Source organism: Dendrobates tinctorius, unplaced genomic scaffold (assembly GCF_039654945.1).
Source record: "Dendrobates tinctorius isolate UK_male_01 unplaced genomic scaffold, ASM3965494v1 ptg000089l, whole genome shotgun sequence".
Classification (NCBI taxonomy): domain Eukaryota; kingdom Metazoa; phylum Chordata; class Amphibia; order Anura; family Dendrobatidae; genus Dendrobates; species Dendrobates tinctorius.
The window spans coordinates 4981506-5004211 of NW_027361757.1; the positions used below are offsets into that span (position 1 = coordinate 4981506).

The 22706-nt window shown below is 46.4% G+C and overlaps 1 protein-coding gene across 4 annotated transcripts in view; it reads left to right on the forward strand.

The window, feature by feature from the left end:
• Window positions 1-22706, forward strand: part of SEC31B (SEC31 homolog B, COPII coat complex component) — a 169009-nt gene that overhangs the window by 134736 nt on the left and 11567 nt on the right. For 3 of the 4 annotated variants that reach the window (XM_073585777.1, XM_073585779.1, XM_073585780.1), the window contains 4 exons: window positions 4709-4747; window positions 6382-6440; window positions 10149-10280; window positions 18053-18169. In XM_073585777.1, coding sequence (XP_073441878.1) covers window positions 4709-4747; window positions 6382-6440; window positions 10149-10280; window positions 18053-18169 — 347 coding nt within the window. The remainder of the gene's footprint in view (window positions 1-4708; window positions 4748-6381; window positions 6441-10148; window positions 10281-18052; window positions 18170-22706) is intronic. The other variant, XM_073585778.1, reaches the window with a different exon arrangement.

The window sequence follows — 22706 nt, forward strand, 5'->3', positions numbered from 1 at the left end:
TGATAAACTATGAAGAAAAAAACAAATGTATAATGTGGGGTCCCATAGAATTGAACACCAAAAAGAAAATCAATCTTCAGAAGTTACTTTTAATAATTACCACTTAAAAGTATATTCATCTACAGAACACTATTTTTAAAAACAGATATCAGACAATAAAGGGTATAAACAGGGATAATCTGTTATAAGGCTAACTGACCCTAATCGCCAAAGTTGGTGCCCTAAACAGTCGACTTGGCGCCCCCGCTCAACTTCGGCAGTTCCAGGAATCAAATACAGTATATAGATGTATACCATCCATCTGTGGGATCTTCGATAAGAATATAAATGTTGATGGGTGTACAGAAATATTTCAGTGTGTAATGTCATGCCATCCATAAATCTTGACACATAACATATAATTCATCTAAGGTGCACATAAATATTCTCGAATATGCACCCTTAACGATAAGTCACCCACCAAATATCAAGAAAATCCCCAGAAATCACCGTACTTATCTCAGAAAATAGCTTTCAAAGGTAAATGTCCTGTCCCTTTGCACTGACGTGTTTCTCCTCACCAGTCTTGGCGTTCGTCAGGGGACCTTTGGTAGAGAAGGACCTTAATGCGTCAGAGGGCCTGGTTTCTCCAAACCACAAGGAAACGGTGCCCGTGCTCTTTGTCTGATATCTGTATTTAAAGAGTATTTAAAGTGGTTAGCAAGTACCAAAAGTGTCCCAATGAAGGACAAGCAATCAACCAGCGGTAGGGTCATTGGCGCAAAAGGCTCATTGATGCGTGTGGTGTATGAAGACTTGAAGGTCTGGTCCCATAGAAGAACTACTCTATTACAAGTTGCTTATAAAGTGAATGCTGGACACCTTAAGTCTTTTTGGAGTCCAAGCCCTGGCAGTTCAGAGATGTATGGGGAGGCCTACACAATATTAGGCACTTGGCTTTAATGTGCCTGATCAGTGCTCAATGGATATATCATCTTAATGAGGATAAAGGAGGCTGAAGTGTAGAGTAGTAAAAAGGAGGGCAACCAACCCCTTTAGGTAAGGCATGAAGGGAGTAGACAAGGCTTGAGGCAGTCAATTATAGTGGAATAGGTGAGCGAAAAGATTATGGGGGCCGTGGGTTGTGGAAACAGAAACCTATAAAATGTTGGGAATATATCGCCATGGAGAATTTTTACCTTTCTGCAAATAGGTAATATAGACTTGGATTATTGTCTGTGGAGTCAATCTTGTCGCTAGCAGTGTATATTGTACAGAACAAATACTTACACTGTAATGACTGTAGAAAAGTATTTTATGTCTCCAATTCCTGGTACTTCTAGAATGGAATCCAAATTGCAATTTAGACGTTAACGGGGTTCTCCTGTGAACAAAGTTAATTTTAAAGTTGATTTTAATCAGTAGATCTTGGAATAATAATTTCCACAATTCGATGTTTAAAAAGAATGCTCCTATGCTGAGATAATTTTATAAATATGCCCCTCCTATGTACTGTGTAATGGCTGTGTCTGACCATCAGAGGTGGCATTAACGCCTGTCTGGGCGTCTATGACGCACAGGCAGGCGAAAAAACGCCTTCAGATTAGTACGATACGTCCACGGGACGCATCGTTCTAAGCTACAGTGGCAGCGGAGAAAGCGGCGGGGTTCAGATTGGAGCCGGCGGGAGCAGGAGGACGCTTGGATGACTCAGCGGTTCCCAGCTCTGTGACCGCGGCGAGAGATGCAGCTTCAGCGACTGTAGGAGCGACCAGAAGACCGGGAGAAGCGGCGATGAAGATATCTGAGGCTGCAGAGGAGGTCCGGTGTTTAGGGGAAGCGGCGGTGAGTCTGACAGCAGCTGTGGGAGCGGCCAGGAACCCGGGGGAGGCGGCGGTGATTTTGTCAGCGGCTGCAGAGGAGGTCGGATATACAGGGGAGGCGGCGGTGAGTCTGTCGGTGGATGCGGGAGCTGCTGGGAATCCAGAGGAGGCAGCGGTGTCTTCAGCGGCTGCGGGAGCAGCCAGAAGACCGGAGAAAGCAGCGGTAAATTTAAAAATGGACGAGGGAGTGGCTGGGTGCATGGGGGAGGAAGCGGTGCTTTCTTCAGTGGCCGGGAAGTCGGGACAAGTGGCGGCAAACTTAAAAGTGGCTGCTGGACCAGCTGAGAGCATAAGGGAAGCAGCGGTCGTCTCTTTAGTGGCTGCGGGAGCAGTCAGAGGAACAAGAGGAGTTGCGGTTAATTCAAATGTGGCTGCAGGAGCGGATAGGAGCATAAAGGAGGAGACAATTATTTCATCAGTGGCTGCAGGAGCAGCCGGAAACTTGGTGGATACGGTGGGGGACTCATTGGCTGCCACGGGAAAGAACATATGCTGGAGGGACATAGAGATGAGTGGCTCAGCAGCGGGTACGGGATTTGCTAAGATTTTGACTGACGCAGCGGCAGAACTGGCAGCGACGATAAGAGCAATTGCACAACCAGCAGAGATAGGAACAGATGGGAGAGGGGTTCAGTATACTGCGGGGGGGAGGAGAGGGGCTCAGTATACTGAGGGGAGGAGAGGGGCTCAGTATACTGAGGGGAGGAGAGGGGCTCAGTATACTGAGGGGAGGAGAGGGGCTCAGTATACTGAGGGGAGGAGAGGGGCTCAGTATACTGAGGGGAGGAGAGGGGCTCAGTATACTGAGGGGAGGAGAGGGGCTCAGTATACTGAGGGGAGGAGAGGGGCTCAGTATACTGAGGGGAGGAGAGGGGCTCAGTATACTGAGGGGAGGAGAGGGGCTCAGTATACTGAGGGGAGGATAGGGGCTCAGTATACTGAGGGGAGGAGAGGGGCGCAGTATACTGTGGGGAGGAGAAGGGCGCAGTATACTGTGGGGAGGAGAAGGGCGCAGTATACTGCGGGGAGGAGAGGGGCGCAGTATACTGCGGGGAGGAGAGGGGCGCAGTATACTGCGGGGAGGAGAGGGGCGCAGTATACTGCGGGGAGGAGAGGGGCGCAGTATACTGCGGGGAGGAGAGGGGCGCAGTATACTGCGGGGAGGAGAGGGGCTCAGTATACTGAGGGGAGGAGAGGGGCTCAGTATACTGAGGGGAGGAGAGGGGCTCAGTATACTGAGGGGAGGAGAGGGGCTCAGTATACTGAGGGGAGGATAGGGGCTCAGTATACTGAGGGGAGGAGAGGGGCTCAGTATACTGAGGGGAGGAGAGGGGCGCAGTATACTGTGGGGAGGAGAAGGGCGCAGTATACTGTGGGGAGGAGAGGGGCGCAGTATACTGCGGGGAGGAGAGGGGCGCAGTATACTGCGGGGAGGAGAGGGGCGCAGTATACTGCGGGGAGGAGAGGGGCGCAGTATACTGCGGGGAGGAGAGGGGCGCAGTATACTGCGGGGAGGAGGAGGAGAGGGGCTCACTGACCAATTTTAATTCATACAAATTGCGTACTCCTCCGTGGTGGAAAAATACTCCTCAAAAATATTGGGAGGAGTATTTTTACTCCTTTGAAAAATATGTAGCGCGACCTCTGCTGACCGTGCAGGAACATGGTCTGATCATACCACAGCTCATGGGCAGCTGAGGAAGGAAAAGAGTATACAGACAGGACAGCTCAGGCTCAAAAATAATTCTTTGCTTGAGATCAAGCAATTCACTTCCTATTTTTAAAAAGCTAGATGCTGGCCCGATTCTAACGCATCGGGTATTCTAGAATATGTATGTTTTACTATTGATGCTGCCTATGCAGCATCAATAGTAAAAGATAGAATGTAAAAAATAATAAAAAAAAAATTTAAAAAAAGGTTATTCTCACCTTCCGTCGGCCCACGATCTCCTCTCCACGCTCCCGGCATCTTCTGGTCCCAGTAATGCTTAGCGCGAAGGACCGGAGATGACGTCACTCTTGCGAGAGCGCGACGTCATCACCGGTCTTTCGCGCAAAGCATTACTGGGACCGAAAGATGCTGGGCGCATGGTGAGAGGAGGGAAAGAGTCCGGGGGCCGTCGGAAGGTGAGTATATCACTATTTTTTTTTCATTTTAATTCTATTTTTTACAGGTTTTTGGTACCCAGGGCCTGGACGAGAGTCTCCTCTCCTCCGGACCCTGGGTACCATCCGCACATTGAGCGCTGCTCTGGTCATCTCACGGCTGCGTCGCCGCTGACCTGCGTGCAGCAGGACATGACCCGCGGCAACCGTCTGGAGATCAGCGGCTGGCGCCGCAGATATCCCGATGGTAGCGGTGACGTGCGTTGTTCGAATTCCGCGTCAGTTCGCAGCCGGACTGCGCCTCTCGCTGATTGGTCGCGCCCTGCCGGCCGTAACCAGTCAGCGACGCGGGATTTCCGTTACAGACAGACAGACGGACAGACGGAATTAGATGAATATATAGTAGATGTTTTCTTTCAAACAAAGAATTATTTTCGATCCCCTGCTGTAATGTCTGTATCCTCTCTTTTGGGTCCTCTCCTGCCCAGGAGCTGTGGTATGATCAGACCATGTTCCTGTACGGTCAAACACAGCCATTACACAGTACACAGCAGCGGCACATTTATAAGATTATCTCAGTACAGGGAAAAAAAAAATAATTGTGGAACTTTATTATTGTTCCAAGATGTATTGATTAAAATCAACTTTAAAATTAACTTTGTGGAAAAACCCCTTTAAGCATGGCGCACGCTTTTTGATCAGAGTGGACTTGACATATTTGAATGACCGGTTATTTTTAGGTTCCTTTCCCTGGCTGCAGAACAGACACGACGGTTCAGGTATAGATTGGGAAGTGCCATTGTGCTTTGTAGTATCCACATTTTGCGGGAGATTTACTAAGAAAGTTGCACCAAAAATGTGAAATATATGCATATGCTATTTACCTAAGTTTTAATATAAGTGTGTGTGTGTGTGTGTGTGTGTGTATATATATATATATATATATATATATATATATATATATATATATATATATATATATATATATATATATATATATATATATATATATAAATATAATATAATATATTTTCTTACGTCATGGTTGGTGCTCAATAAATTGGATGCCAATAATGACTTGTTTCATACTTTAAAAAGGAAAAAAAATTGAATCAACTTTTTTTGGTGCAAAATATTAGTGTATGGCCTAAGTGCATGCATCTTATAACGCTATTAATAAATCTCCCCTTCTGAGTTGCTTTTTGCCTAGTGATTAGCTTTATGCAGAGTTTGTATTGTGTGTCTTATAACTAATGCAATGGCGCTACTTGATGTGCTTTGGCTGTGTTTGACAGTAATACTTTTCAGTTACATGTTATTGGCATATACAACCCAGACTGTATTTGCATTCCTGAAGTGACAATCCTTGAGATGTGAACTTTGTCTATAGACAACTCCTTTTCCTAGCATGCCCAATAATCATCTAAAATTATACCTTAGATGCAATATTATTTAGCAAAGTATCTATAGTCCCAATTGAATTGTCCTGAATATGCTAAGCATAAATTAAGGAGATTTTCCAGTATTGGAAAAGCAGTCTCCTGGATGCAGTTAAAAAAAAAAAAAAAAAAAAATCTGGCTTTACTCACCCTCCCCAGTCCAGCGCTGAGTCTCCGCCACTCTGTCTGCTATTGTCTACAGCGCTGACGTTGATAGAGCTGCAGCTATTATATGAGCTCAATGGCTCTGCCAGAGTTTACAGCACGTACCGCTCAGAGCCGCTGAACTCTGTTATTAGCTGCAGCGCTATCAATGTGACGTCAGTGCTTCAGGCAGTGACAGACATCGGAAGCAGTAGTGGAGACTCAGCGCTGGACCCAGGGAGGGTGAGCAAAGAAGTTTGTCTTTTCTATTCTTTTAAACAAACTGTGTCTGGGTACGCAGGTTTTTCTGATACCAGAAAACTTCTTTAATTGTGTGGCTTTAGGGTACAAGTCTGCAACCACTCTACGTAGCTGCAGACTTGTGAATCGTCACATTGTGCGGTGTGAGGATTTTCAAGTAAGGGATTTGCATTCTTGTGGTCACTTTCCAACTAGACTTGGGCAGCCTCGCTCAATTCTAGCGTATTGAGCAAGGATGGACATGTCTAGTCAGAATGTGGCTGCAAGTATTCAAATCTCATATTTGCGGTCACATGACTGCCGGCACTGGTGAATCTTCACAGTGGGCACACATAGAGTAACTATAACACATGTAAAAATGACACACACTTCTACCTGAAGGCCAGACAACCCCTTTAACTATTACAAGTATATCAATTATATGAAATAAAAGTGATTACTCCAATAAAACCCGCCAAACCGTTTACTTTTTGCAAATATTATTTTTTTTAGCAGAATGGTACATCCATGATTTTAGATGCAAAGAACTGCATAAAAATTGTGTTTCATATGTTGAGTTTTCTTTGCAGGTGAACAAGAAGGTTGGACAGATTCTTTCTCTATGAAATCTAGTATGCAGCGGAAGAAGGTAATCTAATAATGTCACGTAAAATGTTATACAAATGTGTCAAGAACCTAGCCTATGTGTGTATATAAAAAGAAAAAATAAAGGCAGCACCAGCATATAGGATTAGGGTTCCAAGCCTCCCAGTTGTAGACCAAACCTTCAGTACAATAAAAGCAAATTGGAGGCAGCACGTCATATAGAAGGTGAAAAATATATATATACACACACACACACACACACACACATATATAGACATATATATGTATATAATATTAATTACACTTTATAGGTACTGCCGTCATGTCTTTTATATCTGTGGGGTCTGGATCCTGAGGCCCCCATTGATCATGGCCACATACAAACGCACACACTATACATTACCACATCCCGCAGTTCCTGATCAGGACCTGTACGGAGGCTGCAGCAGAGAATTTGCAAGACCTTTCCCTTGATTCATTCAAGTACCTTTCCAAGTTATTTGATCAGTCACATGACCTGAAAGGTCCTGGAATTACTGGTGCAGTAGGACCTGCATCTGCTCAGGTCATTCAGCCTCTGTTCAGTCCCACTAGCTTCCTCTTCTGCTCTGCACCGATCACGCCGGGTTCACACTTTCCTTTGACTGGTCTGCGTTTGGCTGCGTACTTCTTCCCTTAAGCTCCGCCTATTTCGGCATGCATCCTGCGTTATCCTGTGTACCTATGTTCAACACTGGGTACACAGTGACATGTGTTGTATGCCCGCCGAACGCACAAAAATGCAACATGTTGCATTTGGTAGGCACGTCAAAACGACGCATCCGCATACAACACATGTCCCTGCGTACCTAATGTTGAAGATGGGTATGCAGGACGATACAGAATGCATGCGGAAGTAGGCGGACCTTAAGGGTAGGAGTACGCAGCCATATGCAGACCAGCCAAAAGCAAGTGTGAACCCGTCCTTAGATAAGCGTTGGACAGGAAGAGAGACAGCATCTCTCTGTGTGTTATCGGGAAGGACGCCGTGTCAGCGTTCTCCTTGACATGAAGCTGACTCTGGAGTATATGACTCAAACACTTTATCACAAGTGTTTTTTTTGTTAAATGCCTCATATAGTTAAAAAAAAAATACCGCAAATATAAAGTGTGAACCAGTGCTCCTCTCTGTGCAAAGCTCATAGACTTCCTGCTGAGCCTGTACACTGTGTGTGTGTGTATATATATATATATATATATATATATATATATATATGATGTGTAATATATAATAGGTAGTCTTTCATGCTAATAATCAAAAGCAACTGGATGATCACAGTAACTGGTAAAATGCATGGACTGTTATGTAATTGTTACAAATAAATACACATAAACAGGTTTTCCCATTATAGATATTTATGGTGTGTTTATCCATATAAGGTTGTCTTCCTCAATGAAAAAGATTTCTGCAGCATGAATCCGAGACCAGCTCCTGCATGCCTCATTATGTTTCAGAAACAAACCTAGTTGAAAGTGGGCCGTGGTGACTAGTCAGAGGCACGTACCTGCTCACTGCCACCCCGCTCACCTTGACTGACAGATCTGTCCGTATGTGTGACCTGTCAGTCTAGCGGAGCCGACAAGGAGAATGCTCCAGGAACCTACCTCTAGTACTGGTCACCTCGTCCCTGGTTGAGCTTTATACTATGTTTCTCTTTGAAACACTGCTGCATTCAGTAAGGGCTGATTCAGATGAGCTCATAAATCGGATATGGGCTGGCCGATTTTTTTTTTTTTTTTTTTTTTCTCCTACCGCATACTGACCCATGTTATTAATTAGGGCTATTCAGATGAAAGATTTTTTTTTTCCCTCAGTGTGACTGTCCAGGAGAAAAAAATAACAGCGTGCACGAATTTCTTCTGGGCATCATCCATTCAAGTTTATGGGTTTAAAAATGAATTTTTACAGATATATTTCTATTATAAGCTAGGAAATTGTATTTGATCAGGTTTTAAGGTAGTTGTGTGAAATCTGATTCCACACGGGTGTAAAAAATGGACACACGGATGGAAATCGGATGGAAAATAAGAGAATAAATCAGCTGAATTTTCTGAATAAAACATAGACAGTTTTTCAAACGCCCGTCTACCTCCGGCCTCCACATACAATTTGTACTGAGTGAACCGCTTTCTGATTCATCCTCCCCGTGGTTCGGGCCCCATGCATTTGTTGATGAGTTCCCTTTAAGGGAAGCTTGTCAGCCCCAAAGCTCAAATCAAGCCACTTATATAGTCATACAGGGAACTTGGCTCCCAAAATCATCAGGTTAGATACATTAAATATGTATTATTACATATGTAAATGAGGGGGGCACTCGCTGCACCCTTGTTTGATACGGCCGAGGGCTTTCCACCGCCTCAATTAAAGGTGCAGATTTTTCTAACTTTGATCTGGTTTACTTTTGGGTATTGTAAGAAAATGTGGTGTCCCATATATTAGTTCGTCACACACTTCTGTCATACAATCATTTATTGGTAGTAATTGTCCCCAGCGTGAGTTGGCAGTCCTTATTATGGTGGAAAAAAACCATATCAACAAATGACATGCATGTTTATCAATCAAAGAATATAGTGGAGATTCTAATAAGATCCTGGAGGTGGTACGCAACGTTTGAGTTGCTAAGTAGCCCACATAAGTGGTGCTGTGGAGGGTACATAGAGTCTTTCCAATATGGTGTACGTGTCCCCGTGCCTCGTACCTAGAGCGCTTGGCTGTCTCTGGAAGGCCTGGCTGGGAATCAGCTGCAGGCTGTGCTCACTACAACAGGATTAGCTTCTCGTTAAAACCATCTCCTTTTGATGTGGCCTTATTGGAGAGAATCTTCCTTGACTATGTGGCTTAGCCAGACCAGAATAATACTCTCACCTCTCAATCTCGCATGCCAGAAGACTTGTATTTATGGGTTTAAATCCTCCCACGGCATCCAGAAAGCTGACATTATAAGGCAATTTACTAGTCCTGATTAAGCTTCACTCAGGCTCAGCCGCCTGTTAAACCTGTGAGTCACGTATTCTTGATGCCCTCGCCTCCAGGGGTAACACAACACCCCTATTACACCCATTACAGGGAGCGACTTATCTCAGTGCAAATAATGCCATAAATACAATTACCTACTGCAAGTAAGACTACATTGAGTATAACCGTGATTTTGACGCCAATATCTTGCAAGCGGATGCTGGTATATCTAATTTTATGAAAGTGTATCTTCAGAGTGTAGACCTATTCTGTAGTCTGCTCTGTCAATGGCATTCCTAAAATACAATGTTTTGCAAGGAAGTTGCCAGGAATTTGCAAATCCCTGCAGCCAAAAATGTTAACTTGAGTATGCGCCATTAGCTGGAAGAACAGATTCTAGGGATGCCAGCATTTCTTGGAGTTGTTACTTAAGCAGTTTCCTACAGTTATCTCACCTGAGAATTTACCAGTTGACCAAGTTCCTTTTTATGGTTGACTTTTCAATATAATTGTGTAATGGTGAAGTATAATTTTTTGCATTAAAAGAGCGAAACAAAAAACATCTGTTCCATTTCTCTAATTCGGATTGTTTTTTTGCATCAAGTGCATAGATTTCTGTTTGTTACATTCAGACGACCGAGACAGTCACAGGATTTCTGCGAAAAAGTCGCATCTTTTACATAATGAATTTGAGATATCATGCAAATGGTTACAAAATGTTTTCTAACCCCTCTAATAACTCTGCTATTATTGCAGCCAAACCCAATGATCCCGCCAGCTCCCATTACAACTCCAGTGATGAAGCTGCCTTCTGAGCCAGAAATGCTCCAGCCGCATCCCAGCAGCAATTTGGATCCTAATCAGACTCCCCCAGGGGCCCCCAAAGAAGTAAGTATGCAGGTATACAGAAATATTAAAGGGAATCTGTAGGATCAACCCTCCTAAGTCATCTGTATGGGCATGTGCGTCATAGGAAGCTGAATAACATGATGCCTTGATATCTGCGATGTCCTATGTCTTATTCCAGAAAAATCCACGTGTTTCTCATATGCTAATGTGCTGTTAAGATTTATGAGCAGGACACAGATCCGCATGAGAATCTGCCTCCAGGGCTTATTTTTAGTAAAAGGGGTATTAACAATGTGAGACATGTAATTAATGCAAAACAGTAGAGCTGAAGTTTGACTCCATACAAACACATTGGTTGCAGCTTTCACAGCTCTGCTGTATTGCAACACTTTCTGCCTGTGAGATGAAAGCTGGAGCACTGAAGGGACATCTGCAGATGTGTTTAATGATATAATCTCACACAGTTCTGCACAGAGCAGCTCTTACACATCACGCTGTGGTTTAAGGGGTAATGTCTCTCCTTGTGGAGAATGTCATACCTGTGTAAGGAGATTAAATGCCCCGTCACACATAAAGATGCACCAGCGATCCCGAAATCAATACGACCTTGTCAGGATCGCTGGTGCATCGCTACATGAGCGCTGGTGAACTGCCAAACAGGCAGACTCACCAGCGATCAGGACCAGTGAGGACACTGGTATCTAAGGTAAATATCGGGTTACTAAGCGTCACGCGTCACTTAGTTACCCGATGTGTACCTTAGAAACCTGCGTGCTCGCATCGGGAACTGCGAGCATGCAGGTTTCTAAGGTACACATCGGGTAACTAAGTGACACGCGCCGCTTAGTAACCCGATATTTACCTTAGAGACCAACTCCCAGCGCCTGCTTAGAGCGCTGGAAGCCTCGCTGATCGTTGGCTCCCGCTGCCACACGCGCTGGCCAGCAGGAGAGCAACGATGAAAAAATGGCCCAGGACAATGCTGCACGATCAGTGATACCCGGCGGGGGGTCACACAAAGCAATCTCGCTGGAGAGATCGCTGTGGCGTCACAAAATCAGCGATGTCGCTAGCGAGATCACTGTGTGTGACGGGGCCTTTAGAGGCCATGCAATGCTCCTCTGGGAAATTAAATATGCAAATTGCCTCTTGAGAGAGGAAGAGGACTTGAACTCTAGTGCCATCTATTGGAAATGGCAATCTTAAAAGTCACTATTAACCCTTTAACATTTAACGAGCCTTGCTGTATGACTCTCAATTTGCTGTGTTTCGGAATGTTGCCCCTCCTCAGTACAAATCATAGCATCTAATTTGGCTGTATGAGAGGCATCTGACTTGGTTCTAAGAGGTAAAGTCTCCCATTTTGGAGAGTGACTGCCTCACATGCCACTGTAAGGAGACTTGTAGGCCTTGCAATTCTCCTCTGGCAAATTAAATTTGCATATCACACTGGTAAAGTCCCTTTGATTTAAAATAAGGCCTGGAGGCAGATTCTCATGGGCAGCCCATAGATTAACAGCTCGTTTGCATGTAATAAAAATGTGGATTTCTCTGGAATAAGACATTAGATTTTAGAACTTAAGGTATCATGCACACAAGTACATTCAGGATCCATGCAACACTCAACTGAAATACAGCTTCCATTCATTTAAATGGGGAAACAAATATTTTTGTATTGACAGTGTTTTGTTTTTTTTTTTTTTTTTCAGCACATCTGATATTGAGGTTTCTCCTTCGCCTCATTGGGGGACACAGATACTGTGGGTGTATGCTTCTGCCGCTTGGAGGCTGACACTAAGTGAAAAAAAGAGGTTAGCTCCTCCTCCGCCGTATACACCCTCGCCCCCATTGCGGGCGGAAATCAGTTTTTTGCTTAGTGTCCATGGAGGCACACGTCTGGCTTTTTTCTCCAGACTTTTTTCTTTTTTCCCATGAAGATTAGACGGGCAACGGATCCTATTGAAAGGGTCCGATTTCCCCAAACCAACAACGGGCGAGAACGTGCGAGTGTCGCCTCCACGTATCCTCTCCCGCGATGTGGGACACGATGCCGGGCTTAGCCCTGACCACCCCTACGTATTAAAACCATGGGCTGTACAGAGGCACAAGACTAGTCCGTGCGACCCCCATTGCTCCACCAGTGCTTAGACTGCGGTGCTGCAAGGCAACGGACGGTCCCTCTCCTCACCCCCTGAAGGGGTTAGATGGAGCTAGGGTGCCTGCACTGTCCTATTGTTCGAGGCCCCCCTCACATACCTGAGCTCAGGAAGCTGAAGAGGATCGTCAGAGGAGGATGGCCTGGGAGGGCTCCTGCGGCGAAGTTCCAGGCCTGGAGCCCTTAGCCGGCAGGCGTGGTGCGGCAGCAGCAGTAGCCCGCTCCAGTAAGTAGCGCTATTTTTCAGCGCCATGGAAGGTCCGCGCCCCCCCCCCGTCGCGGGCAGTGGGTAATTGAGGTCGCGGCTTTAGCCAGAGCTAGGCTGCGGCCGGAAGTTCCGCCTCCGGGCTGCGCATCACTTCCGGCGGCCCGCCCCTAAGGCCCGGGCGGCGGTGAATAAATTTTGTCCACGGCTTCAGAGCGCGGCTAGGCTGCAGAGCTGGAAGTACCGCCCCTGGAGCGGTCCATATGCTGGCAGCCCCGCCCCACAGCTATGGCGCACGATTTTGATGTGAAGAGGCGTCCAGGACACGTGGGGGCACAAGACTGGGGTAAGTGCTGCCCAAGAGGCCACGCTACAGGGAAATTGAGGTGCTACCTCCTCCCCCCCCCCCCCCCCCCCCAGCAGCGGACAGATACAGCATGTCCGAAAAAAGCAAAGACGCACACTTTTTTTACGCTGCATGCATCTCTTGTCGGGCTGTGTTTCCATGGGCGCAGAGCAAGCGATTATGCGAGGCCTGCGAGTCGGAACGTGCCCAGGAGCCCTCCTCTGTGACCGCGACCGAGGTCCCGAACCCCCAGGAGTGGGCCCTATCACTATCACAGTCCATGGCGTCGCTTACGAGGGCAATTGAGTCCCTTCAGGCCCCAGATAGGGGCAGGGACAGTGGCTCACCGGCCTTAGAGGGAACCTCCACCTCACAAGAGCCTTCGGCCTGCAGGGGCCGCTCTCATTCCAGGCAGACCCAGGGGAAAAGAATCCACACGGTGTCACCCAGTCCATCCGGTGCGTTGGCATCCGTAAGTTCTGCTTCTCGCTCCCCGTCACCAGTGGTTGATAGCGAGCAGACCTCAGATTTCGACTTAGATGAGCCCCTTGACCTGGATACTCCAGGGTCACGTCAAACAGTGGACAGCCTCATAGAAGCCGTCAATCAGACCTTGGGGATTGAGGGTGATCCCTCAGCAGCTATGGGGCATAAGGTGGTGTTTAAGCGAGTGAAGCGGCCACACAGAGTTTTTGCCACTCACCCTGAGTTTGAGGACATAGTACAGCGACACAGGGAACGATCAGACAGGCGTTTCTCGGGTCAAAAGGCACACGAAGCAAGGTATCCATTTGCCCCGGACCTCCATAAAAAATGGACGGAATCTCCGATGGTGGATCCACCGGTTTCGCGCCTAGCCACTAAAACCCTGTTGTTCGTACCTAGTGGTTCTTCTATTAAGGATCCCACAGATCACCTCATAGGGAGCTTGGCTCGCTCAGTATATGAGGCGTCAGGATCAGCGCGCTCTCCCTCGTTCGCAGCAACTTGGGTAGCCAAGGCCATGATTTCATGGTCAGAATCGTGCAGGAGCAAGATCTACCTGCAGAGATATCGGAGATCGCGAGTCAGATCGCGATGGCCAGAGACTACGTAATCAGTGCATCTTTGGATGCCGCCAGTTGCGCGGCACTTGCTTCCGCTAACGCAATTTCTATCAGAAGAGCTCTATGGTTAAGGACATGGCGGTCTGATTCTACTTCCAAGAAGTCCTTGACTTCCCTGCCTTATCAGTACGGCCAACTATTTGGGGAGAAGTTAGATCAACTTATCTCCGACTCCACAGGAGGAAAGAGCGGTATTCTCCCTCAACAAAAGGTCAAACCGCCTTTTCGCTACCCGTTTCAGGCACGTTTTCGGGCCTTTCGCAACACCGGGGGGACCACAGCGGCCAATTCCGCCGCTTCAAGCCGTCCCAACCAGGATAGGGAGCGTCAGGTCTCATATAGAACCAACCCATTGAGGAGAATGCGTGCTCAGCAGCCCAGATCAAGGGGAGCCAGATCCCAAAGATCGTGAGCCAGAGGACTCGAGGCGTTTACCAGACGACACCAGCAAGGTGGGTGGCCGACTACTCTGGTTTTGCCACGTCTGGTTCAGTGTCGCATGCGACGCATGGGTAAAGGAGTTGGTGGCCTCAGGTTACAAAATAGAATTTGTCAGATGCCCTCCAAGACGTTTTTTTTCTTTCTCGTCTTCCCAGGGTGGATACCCAGGCAAGGGCTCTGTTAGGAGCCATCGAATCGCTCCAGCACAACGGGGTCATTGTTCCTGTGCCAAAGCACGAAAGGGCTCAGGGTTTTTATTCCAACCTGTTTGCGGTTCCCAAAAAGGATGGACCTCTCAGACCGGTTTTGGACCTGAAGCTTCTGAACAATTTCATCAGGATCAGACATTTCTGGATGGAGTCTCTCCGTTCAGTCATATCGGCCATGAAGCAGGGAGAATACTTGGCCTCGATCGACATCCGGGACGCATATCTGCATATTCCCATTTTTTCCTCCTCATCAAAGGTTTCTACGTTTCGCCATCAACGGTCATCATTTTCAGTTCGTAGTGCTACCCTTCGGGCTAGCCATGGCTCGCAGAGTGTTCACAAAGGTTATGGCAGTTGCCATTGCCCTACTGCATTCTCGAGGCATAGTCATCTTGCCTTACTTGGACGACCACTTGGTCAAGGGCCCTTCAATACTGGCATGCGGGGAAAATGTCAACATCACGATAGATACTCTTGCCCGCTTAGGGTGGTTGGTCAATGCGAAGAAGTCATCGCTTGTGCCAGCTCAGAGGATTTCCTTCTTAGGAATGGTCTTTGACACTTGCTGAGGGTTGGTAATTCTCCCTCAGGACAAAGCGCTAGCTCTTCAGCAGGGAGTCCGGACGCTTTGCCTACCAGTCACTCATACCATCCGTTTCGGGATGAGGATTCTAGGAAGAATGGTGGCAGCAATGAAAGCAATGCCATTCGCCCAATTCCATTTTCGCCCTCTGCAGCGCGCCCTCTTGTCAGCTTGGGACAAGAATCCTTTCACTCGATCGGTGGTGCCGATTGTCCCCTCAAGTCAGGCGGTCACTCGGGTGGTGGATGATCAGTTCCTCTCTGACCCAGGGGAAACCCTTCCCCCCAGACCATTGGTTGGTGATGACAACCGACGCCAGTCTCCTCGGCTGGGGAGCGGTGTTTCGCCACCACACGACCCAGGGGCGATGGTCTCCGCAGGAGGCCCGCCTCCCGATCAACTTATTGGGGATATGAGCAATTCGGCTGGCTCTGCGACAGTTTCATCACTTCTTAGCAGGCCGCCACGTCCGAATTCAATCGGACAATGCCACGGCGGTGGCTTACATAAATCACCAAGGGGGCACCCGCAGCAAAGCAACCATGCGCGAGGTGGGACACGTGCTTCAATGGGCCGAAGCAAACCACTCGGTGATTTCGGCAGTCTACATCCCGGGCATGGAAAATTGGGCGGCAGACTTTCTCAGCCGGCAAGGTCTTGCGTCCTGAGGGTGGTCACTGCATCCCGAGGTCTTCCAGCTGATTTGTCAACTGTGGGGAACTTCGGATGTGGACCTGATGGCTTCCAGAGTGAACGCCAAGGTGCCCACATATGTCGCTCGGGCCAGGGACCCGCAGGCAATCGCTGTGGATGCATTGGTTCTGCCATGGAACCAATTTCGCCTCCCATATCCATTTCCCCCGCTGCCACTATTTCCGAGAGTAATCAAAAAGATCAAGACGGAAGGGGTTCCGGCGATTCTGCTGGCCCCGTCGAGCGTGGTACGCAGATCTAATGTAGCTGCTCGCCGACGTCCCTTAGCGTCTACCGGAGCGCCCAGATCTACTTTCTCAAGGGCCAATTTGCCACCCGAACTCGGGGGCCCTGTATTTGACGGCATGGCTGTTGAATCTTGGATCCTAACCCAGGCAGGTTTTGGGAGTAAGGTGGTCGCTACAATGGTTAGCGCCTGGAAGCCTGCTTCAGCACGAATTTACCACCACACCTGGAAGGTGTTCTTTGCTTGGTGTTGAGGCCAAGGTGTCTCTCCACTGAGATTCTCGATCCCCAACATCTTGGCTTTTCTCCAGTCAGGCCTAGACTCTGGGTTATCCCCAAGCTTCCTCGGGAGACAAATATCGACCTTATCCATTCTATTCTAGCGTAGAATTGCTACCAATTTGCAGGTGAAGACTTTCATCCAGGGAGTCTCCCATTTGGTACCTCCCTATAGGGCGCCTATGGACGCCTGGGACCTTAACCTGGTCCTAAGTGTTCTGCAGGAAGCTCCTTTTGAACCTCTTCAGGAGGTTTCTTTGCGGTACCTTTCCTGGAAGGTGGTGTTCCTTCTGGCCATAACCTCTATCAGGCGGGTTTCGGAGCTGGCAGCCCTATCCTGCCGAGCTCCGTTCCTCACTTTCCATAAGGATAGGGTGGTGCTCAGACCAGCCCCTCCTTTTCTGCCGAAAGTCTTGTCCTCATTTCATATTAATGAGGATGTTGTCTTTCCTTCATTTTGTCCAGCACCGGTGCACCTTGTGGAAAAGGCTCTTCACACGTTAGACCTGGTAAGAGCGCTCCGGAGGTACGTGTCGCGAACGGCACCCTTTCGTCAGACGGACACGCTGTTCGTGCTCCCCGAAGGGCGCAAGAAGGGACTCGCTGCCTCAATTCGACCATAGCCAGATGGATTCGTTTGACTATTCATAAGTCCTACCACATTAGAGGCACGCCGAGTCCAGCAGGGATCAGAGCACACTCTACTGGGGCAGTGGGCGCCTCTTGGGCGCTTTGGCACCAGGCTTCGGCGGAACAGGTTTGCAAGGCAGCAACCTGGTCCAGCCTGCACATATTTGCCAAACATTATAATATCCATACTCAGGCCTCAGCGGATGCGAGCCTGGGTAGAAGGATTCTCCAAGCAGAGGTGGCGCACCTTTAAACAAGAGGTGCATGTAGCTTGGATCGGAGAGTCAATCTCACACCCAGGGACTGCTTTAGGACATCCCACAGTATGTGTCCCCCAATGAGGCGAAGGAGAAACATGGATTTTTGTGATAAACTCACCGTAAAATCCTTTTCTCCGAGACGCTCATTGGGGGACACAGCACCCACCCTGATAGCCAAGTTGGCGTCTGTTTTGTTTAATTAATGCGCATTTATTTGTGATATGAGGGTGGTCTTTTTCTGGACATGTTGTACCTGTATAAGGCTGATTTTGTTGTCCTCCTACTGCTTTGGCACCAAACTGATTTCCGCCCGCAATGGGGGCGAGGGTGTATATGGCGGAGGAGGAGCTAACCTCTTTTTTTCACTTAGTGTCAGCCTCCAAGCGGCAGAAGCATACACCCACAGTATCTGTGTCCCCCAATGAGCGTCTCTGAGAAAAGGATTTTACTTTGAGTTTATCACAAAAATCCATATTTTCCCTGGATACAGTTGGAATACTCTAATCTAGGGAGGTGTTCTATAGTTGAGGGCACCTACTATGGAATTGCATTGACCATAGTACTGTAATTGAAGCATGAAGATGCTTTACTTTTTTGTTTAAGTTGGTCCTACATTTAATCAGAGCTAATACAAGCATGTACAATTTTATGTTTACAGTACCACCGGATGCCAGTTGAAAAAATAGAGAAAAAAGAGTTGCCTGCAGAGCATCTACCACTACAGACAGCATTCAATGGACTAGTCCAACGCTGCTCCATAGTGGCATCTGACCCAGTATGTTCAATTGTTTGGCAAAAATAAATGTGTGTATAAGTAACATTGCATTTTTATCAATTGGCAAACTAAAGTGAAATCTGAATCAAATTAATATTTGGTGATTCCACCCTTTCAAAGTGTAGTTAGAAGAATTGATGCTTTGATGCTGTTTTGGAGGCAAATAGTTTTTGAATTAATCAGTAGGCAAGTTGTTCCAAACATCTAGAAAATCTAACCACACATCTTCTATACATGTAGGGTTGTGCAAATCCTTCTATCATTTCATGTGATCCCAGGCAGGCTCTTTTATATTCAGATCCAGACTCTGTGGGGTCCACATCATCACTTCCAGGATGGATTGTTCTTTTTTATGCTGAAAATAGTTCATACATTGGCTGTATGTTTGGCGTTGATTCCCTGATGGTGTTGCATGATAGATAGGTATCTGCCTGTATTTCTCGACCCTGCAAATTGAAGTATGTCAAGTAGTGCCATCAGCTCAGATCTGTCAGCAACCAGTGGGACCAAGCTACACCCATTGTGGTGTAGTGACCACTGTGTCCGCTAGGGGGCGCTGTGTGGGTGTCCCAGGACAGACATATAAGCATTTCCAGTGTCCTGATAGGAGTAGGATGCTGAATGATCGTAATGTATCTCTAGGTGGGTGGCCTTGAGATGAAGGTTTGCTTATGTGCTGATCAGCAGAGCTGATCTTTCGTTCCAATATGTCAGGGAGAAGCCTTCAGGTGATTGATGAACGGGTGGGATCAATCATCTACAAATCCACTCGGGTGTGTTTAAGAACGCAATAGTAAAGTGTATATGACTGTGTGTGAAGGACCTGTGATGAGGTCATAGCATGTCACCCGGTGGGCGTGGCTACGGACCATATAAGGTGGCCAGGGTAGGTCACATGGAGTGAATGTTTGGACCCGGTTGGTCCGTTGTGGAAGGTCCCGCTGGGAGATGGGGCTTCCTGCAGACAGCACATGAAGTGGCTGTCTGTAATGGCTGCCAGTATCTGAGAGTTCCCAGGGGAGGGAATAAACGTCTGAAGCAGCCATGAGGTAACCCTGACGGGGTGAGATAACTATGAGGCTGAAGAGCCGGAGTACTGGACATTGCGTAACCTGTGACCACAAGGATAACAGAGTGAAGCTCTGTCATGAATGTTATGCCATGGATATGAACTTTATGTTGCTGCTGTGGGTTTATGATGCCTGAATAAACCGCATGGACTGTTATGGTTTTATGGAAAATCCGTGCCGGATCTGATTATTTGGCTGCCAAGTGAGTATCCCCAACCTTGAATGACAGTGCTACCTTACACCATGTAGTGTTCTATAACTTTGGCCAGAAGTGGCCTTAACGGAAGAATTGTGGCAAAAATCCTAACCTTTGACATGGAAACAAGGTCATTTGACTCAACTATGCAAGAAAACATAGGAATTGGTTGCAGAGAAATTCCAGCAGGTGCTTTGGACTCATGAAGTACATTGTGAAATATTTGGCTTAAATACTAGTTTGTTTGCTGAATGGCTGCAGGATCTGGATCTGTGTAGCGTGGGTGAGGTTCCTTGCAATTTCGGGCTGCATTTTCGCAAATGTAGTTGGGAATTTGATCAAGATTGTTGGCTGATCAATGTAAAGAAATAAAGGTGCAGGAAATTATATTGCCCCCACAGTGCCTCAATCCCAACATCATAGTTTGTCTTCGATTATTTGAACAGATAGAAGGATCTGCACAAGCCTACATCCATAAAAGATCTATGGTTAGTTTTCCAAGATGTTTGGAATAACTTCTCTGCCAAGTTCCTTTAAAAACTGTGTGCAAGTTGTAGGGTTTCTACTCACTCTGTTATGATCAAGGTAGGCACAGGAAGTGGTTTCAGTAGAAATGTCCAGTGTGGTTTATTAAGACTTAAATTAAGACATAAAACAAACAGGAAACCAAACAAAAAGACAGCTTTTTCTGGCATAAAGTTAGAATACAAAGTAAATAGTCCATACAGTATTGCCAGTTCGACCACTTGGATTAGTGTCCAGTTCTTGAGTCCTTAGCAAGGACCAACACACTGGAGGTCTACACACCTCCAGTCGGACACTGAATGAGACAACTGGTCTCCTTTTTGTTTGCCATACCACACCCCTGGGGTGGGGATATGAGAGCAACCAGTCCCACCATCTTTTTGACTGCTTGTAAATCCAGGCCTGATACGTCCTATTAACTCTCTCAGCACTATATGTGCTGGATTCTGCTTTCCCGGGCTTACAGCACCGAAGTTACCAGCCTCGATGATACACATCTCCCCTCCAGGCACTTCCGGCGGTCATCTTACAAAGTGTATGTAAAATAATTGATGATGTATTGAAGCAAATAGTGATTTGATTTAGGTTTCTCATGTTCATTTTATTTGTATTTTGCTAATTTATAAAAAAAAAAAAAAATTAACATTTTATTTTTTAAAGCTTTGTGTGTGTAAATATATATGTATATATTGATTTACCTTATTACTCTACATTCATCTCACAACAGGGTGGTTTCCCTGAATTGACATGGTCATCTAGCCAGATGCATAACAAGATTAGTGACCGCTCTTCCTTGGTAATAAGAGCTGTGGATTGCAGCCGTGCTCAATTGGGCACAGACTGATTGTTGGGCAGCTGTAAAAGAATGTTTTTACTTAAAAAAGAAATGTGAAATGGAATGAGTAGAAGAGCGGAGCCATTAGGCTGGTTGATCTACAGCGATGCCTGAGGGGAGGCAGTCCAGGTGAAGCAGCAGGAAGGATGAGGCTCAGCAGGGTAAATAATTCTTTCCCAGCACGGAAAATTGCTTGTATGAGATCCTAAATGGATGTGGAGACAAAAGACAGCAGTGAATACATATATTGAGTTGTTTCTCTATGGGCCTCTATGTATAGTATAAAGATTGACTATTGGATGCAGCGCTTCCTTTCACATACATCTGTGTCATGGAAGAGGTTGGGAAAATCACGAGTCTTAAGATTACATATCTATTTTTTTTTCTATTGCATACTATTCTGCTTCATTATACTCAAGCACCTAGCCACCCTTACAACATAGTACCAAAGGCACAGAATGAAGTCACACGGAGTAATGAGCTGCAGTGCCAGGGCACACCACCATTTTTCAGTCCAGATTCTTGGAAATCTGTCAATCTGAAAGACTTAGTAAAAATAAGAACTTTAGTATGATACAAAGACACTAATCACCCCACTAAAATTCCAAACGGGGTGGCACATCTAGACTAGTGTGAATAGGTGCATACCAGGAGGCGTTACCTCCATATACAATATACAAAAAAAGGTTGCACTCTATCACGCTAAAGCATGTCAATGTGGAATATGTGAAATTTGAATAGTAATACGGCTTTGGAGTATTAGGAAAAAAAATATGAGACACTTAGCATAAAATTTGGCCAAATATTATCTGCCCATCAACCAACACCAAGGTGGCCTCAGTCTCATGGGTCTCTGACCGGTGTGAATACCTCTCTAAGGCTGATGTCTGAAATCCTGGGTGAATGTGCTCGGTCAGTAAGCTAACATACAAAAGACAAAAAACTGACTGGCACTAGTCTGGTATTTTTTCCTAGTACTCCAAAGCCGTACTGCTATTCAAATTTCACATATTCCACATTGACATGCTTTAGCGTGATAGAGTGCAACCTTTTTTTTTTTTTTATACAGTATTTGACTAGTCGTCGAATGTCATCTTTTCCGGACTTTTAGATGACCCACGCATCCTAGTGCGCAGTCCCCTCATTTAGAATCCACTATGTATGCTTATGTGGAATTGGAACCGTTTCTAAAGTGCATGCTTCAGACAATGGATTCAGACCATGTGCACTTGATGGCACATAGATATATAATTAAATACATTTATTACAAAGCAGCCAGACCCTTTCACCGCCCCATCCTACTCACTAGGTTGCCTGTGTATTGCAGCACCAAACAGCTCCTCCAGACCAAGAGATGCTCTATGAAGCCTCTTTGCTATCTGGCTAAGAGTTGAAGACCCTGATTTATTAAACAGTTTTCAGCAGAATTTTAGCATAAAACTCCTTGAAATGCCGAAAAACTTTTGCCCAACTCCTAGTTGTGTAAAAAATGTTTGCAAATTTCTGCATTTTTACGCTAGTCCCAACCATCTTTTTGAAAATTGTCAGAGCTTAGCCTGGTGATGTATGGTCAGACATTGAAGGCCAATGTAGACCACAAAAGCAGACTGGAGTACAGTTCAGCTGATAGATGCACCAAATTCTTTAAGAGGCGCATCTTACGCCTTCATTTAGAATGGCATACAAAACGCCATTCTTGATGAAACGGGGGCCTAAGATTTCTCTAATGGGGTTTATCAAAATGTTTGTTTATAAATTTGGGAACTACTTGAATAAGGTCTGTGTTGTAGTGCAGGTTCTCTGTGGGATAACCATCTGGTTACTAGCTATTGCACGTTACAATTTTGCTTCTGGTCGCATGGTATTCAATATATTATCTGTCAGATCATGAATAGACCACCTATAATCTAT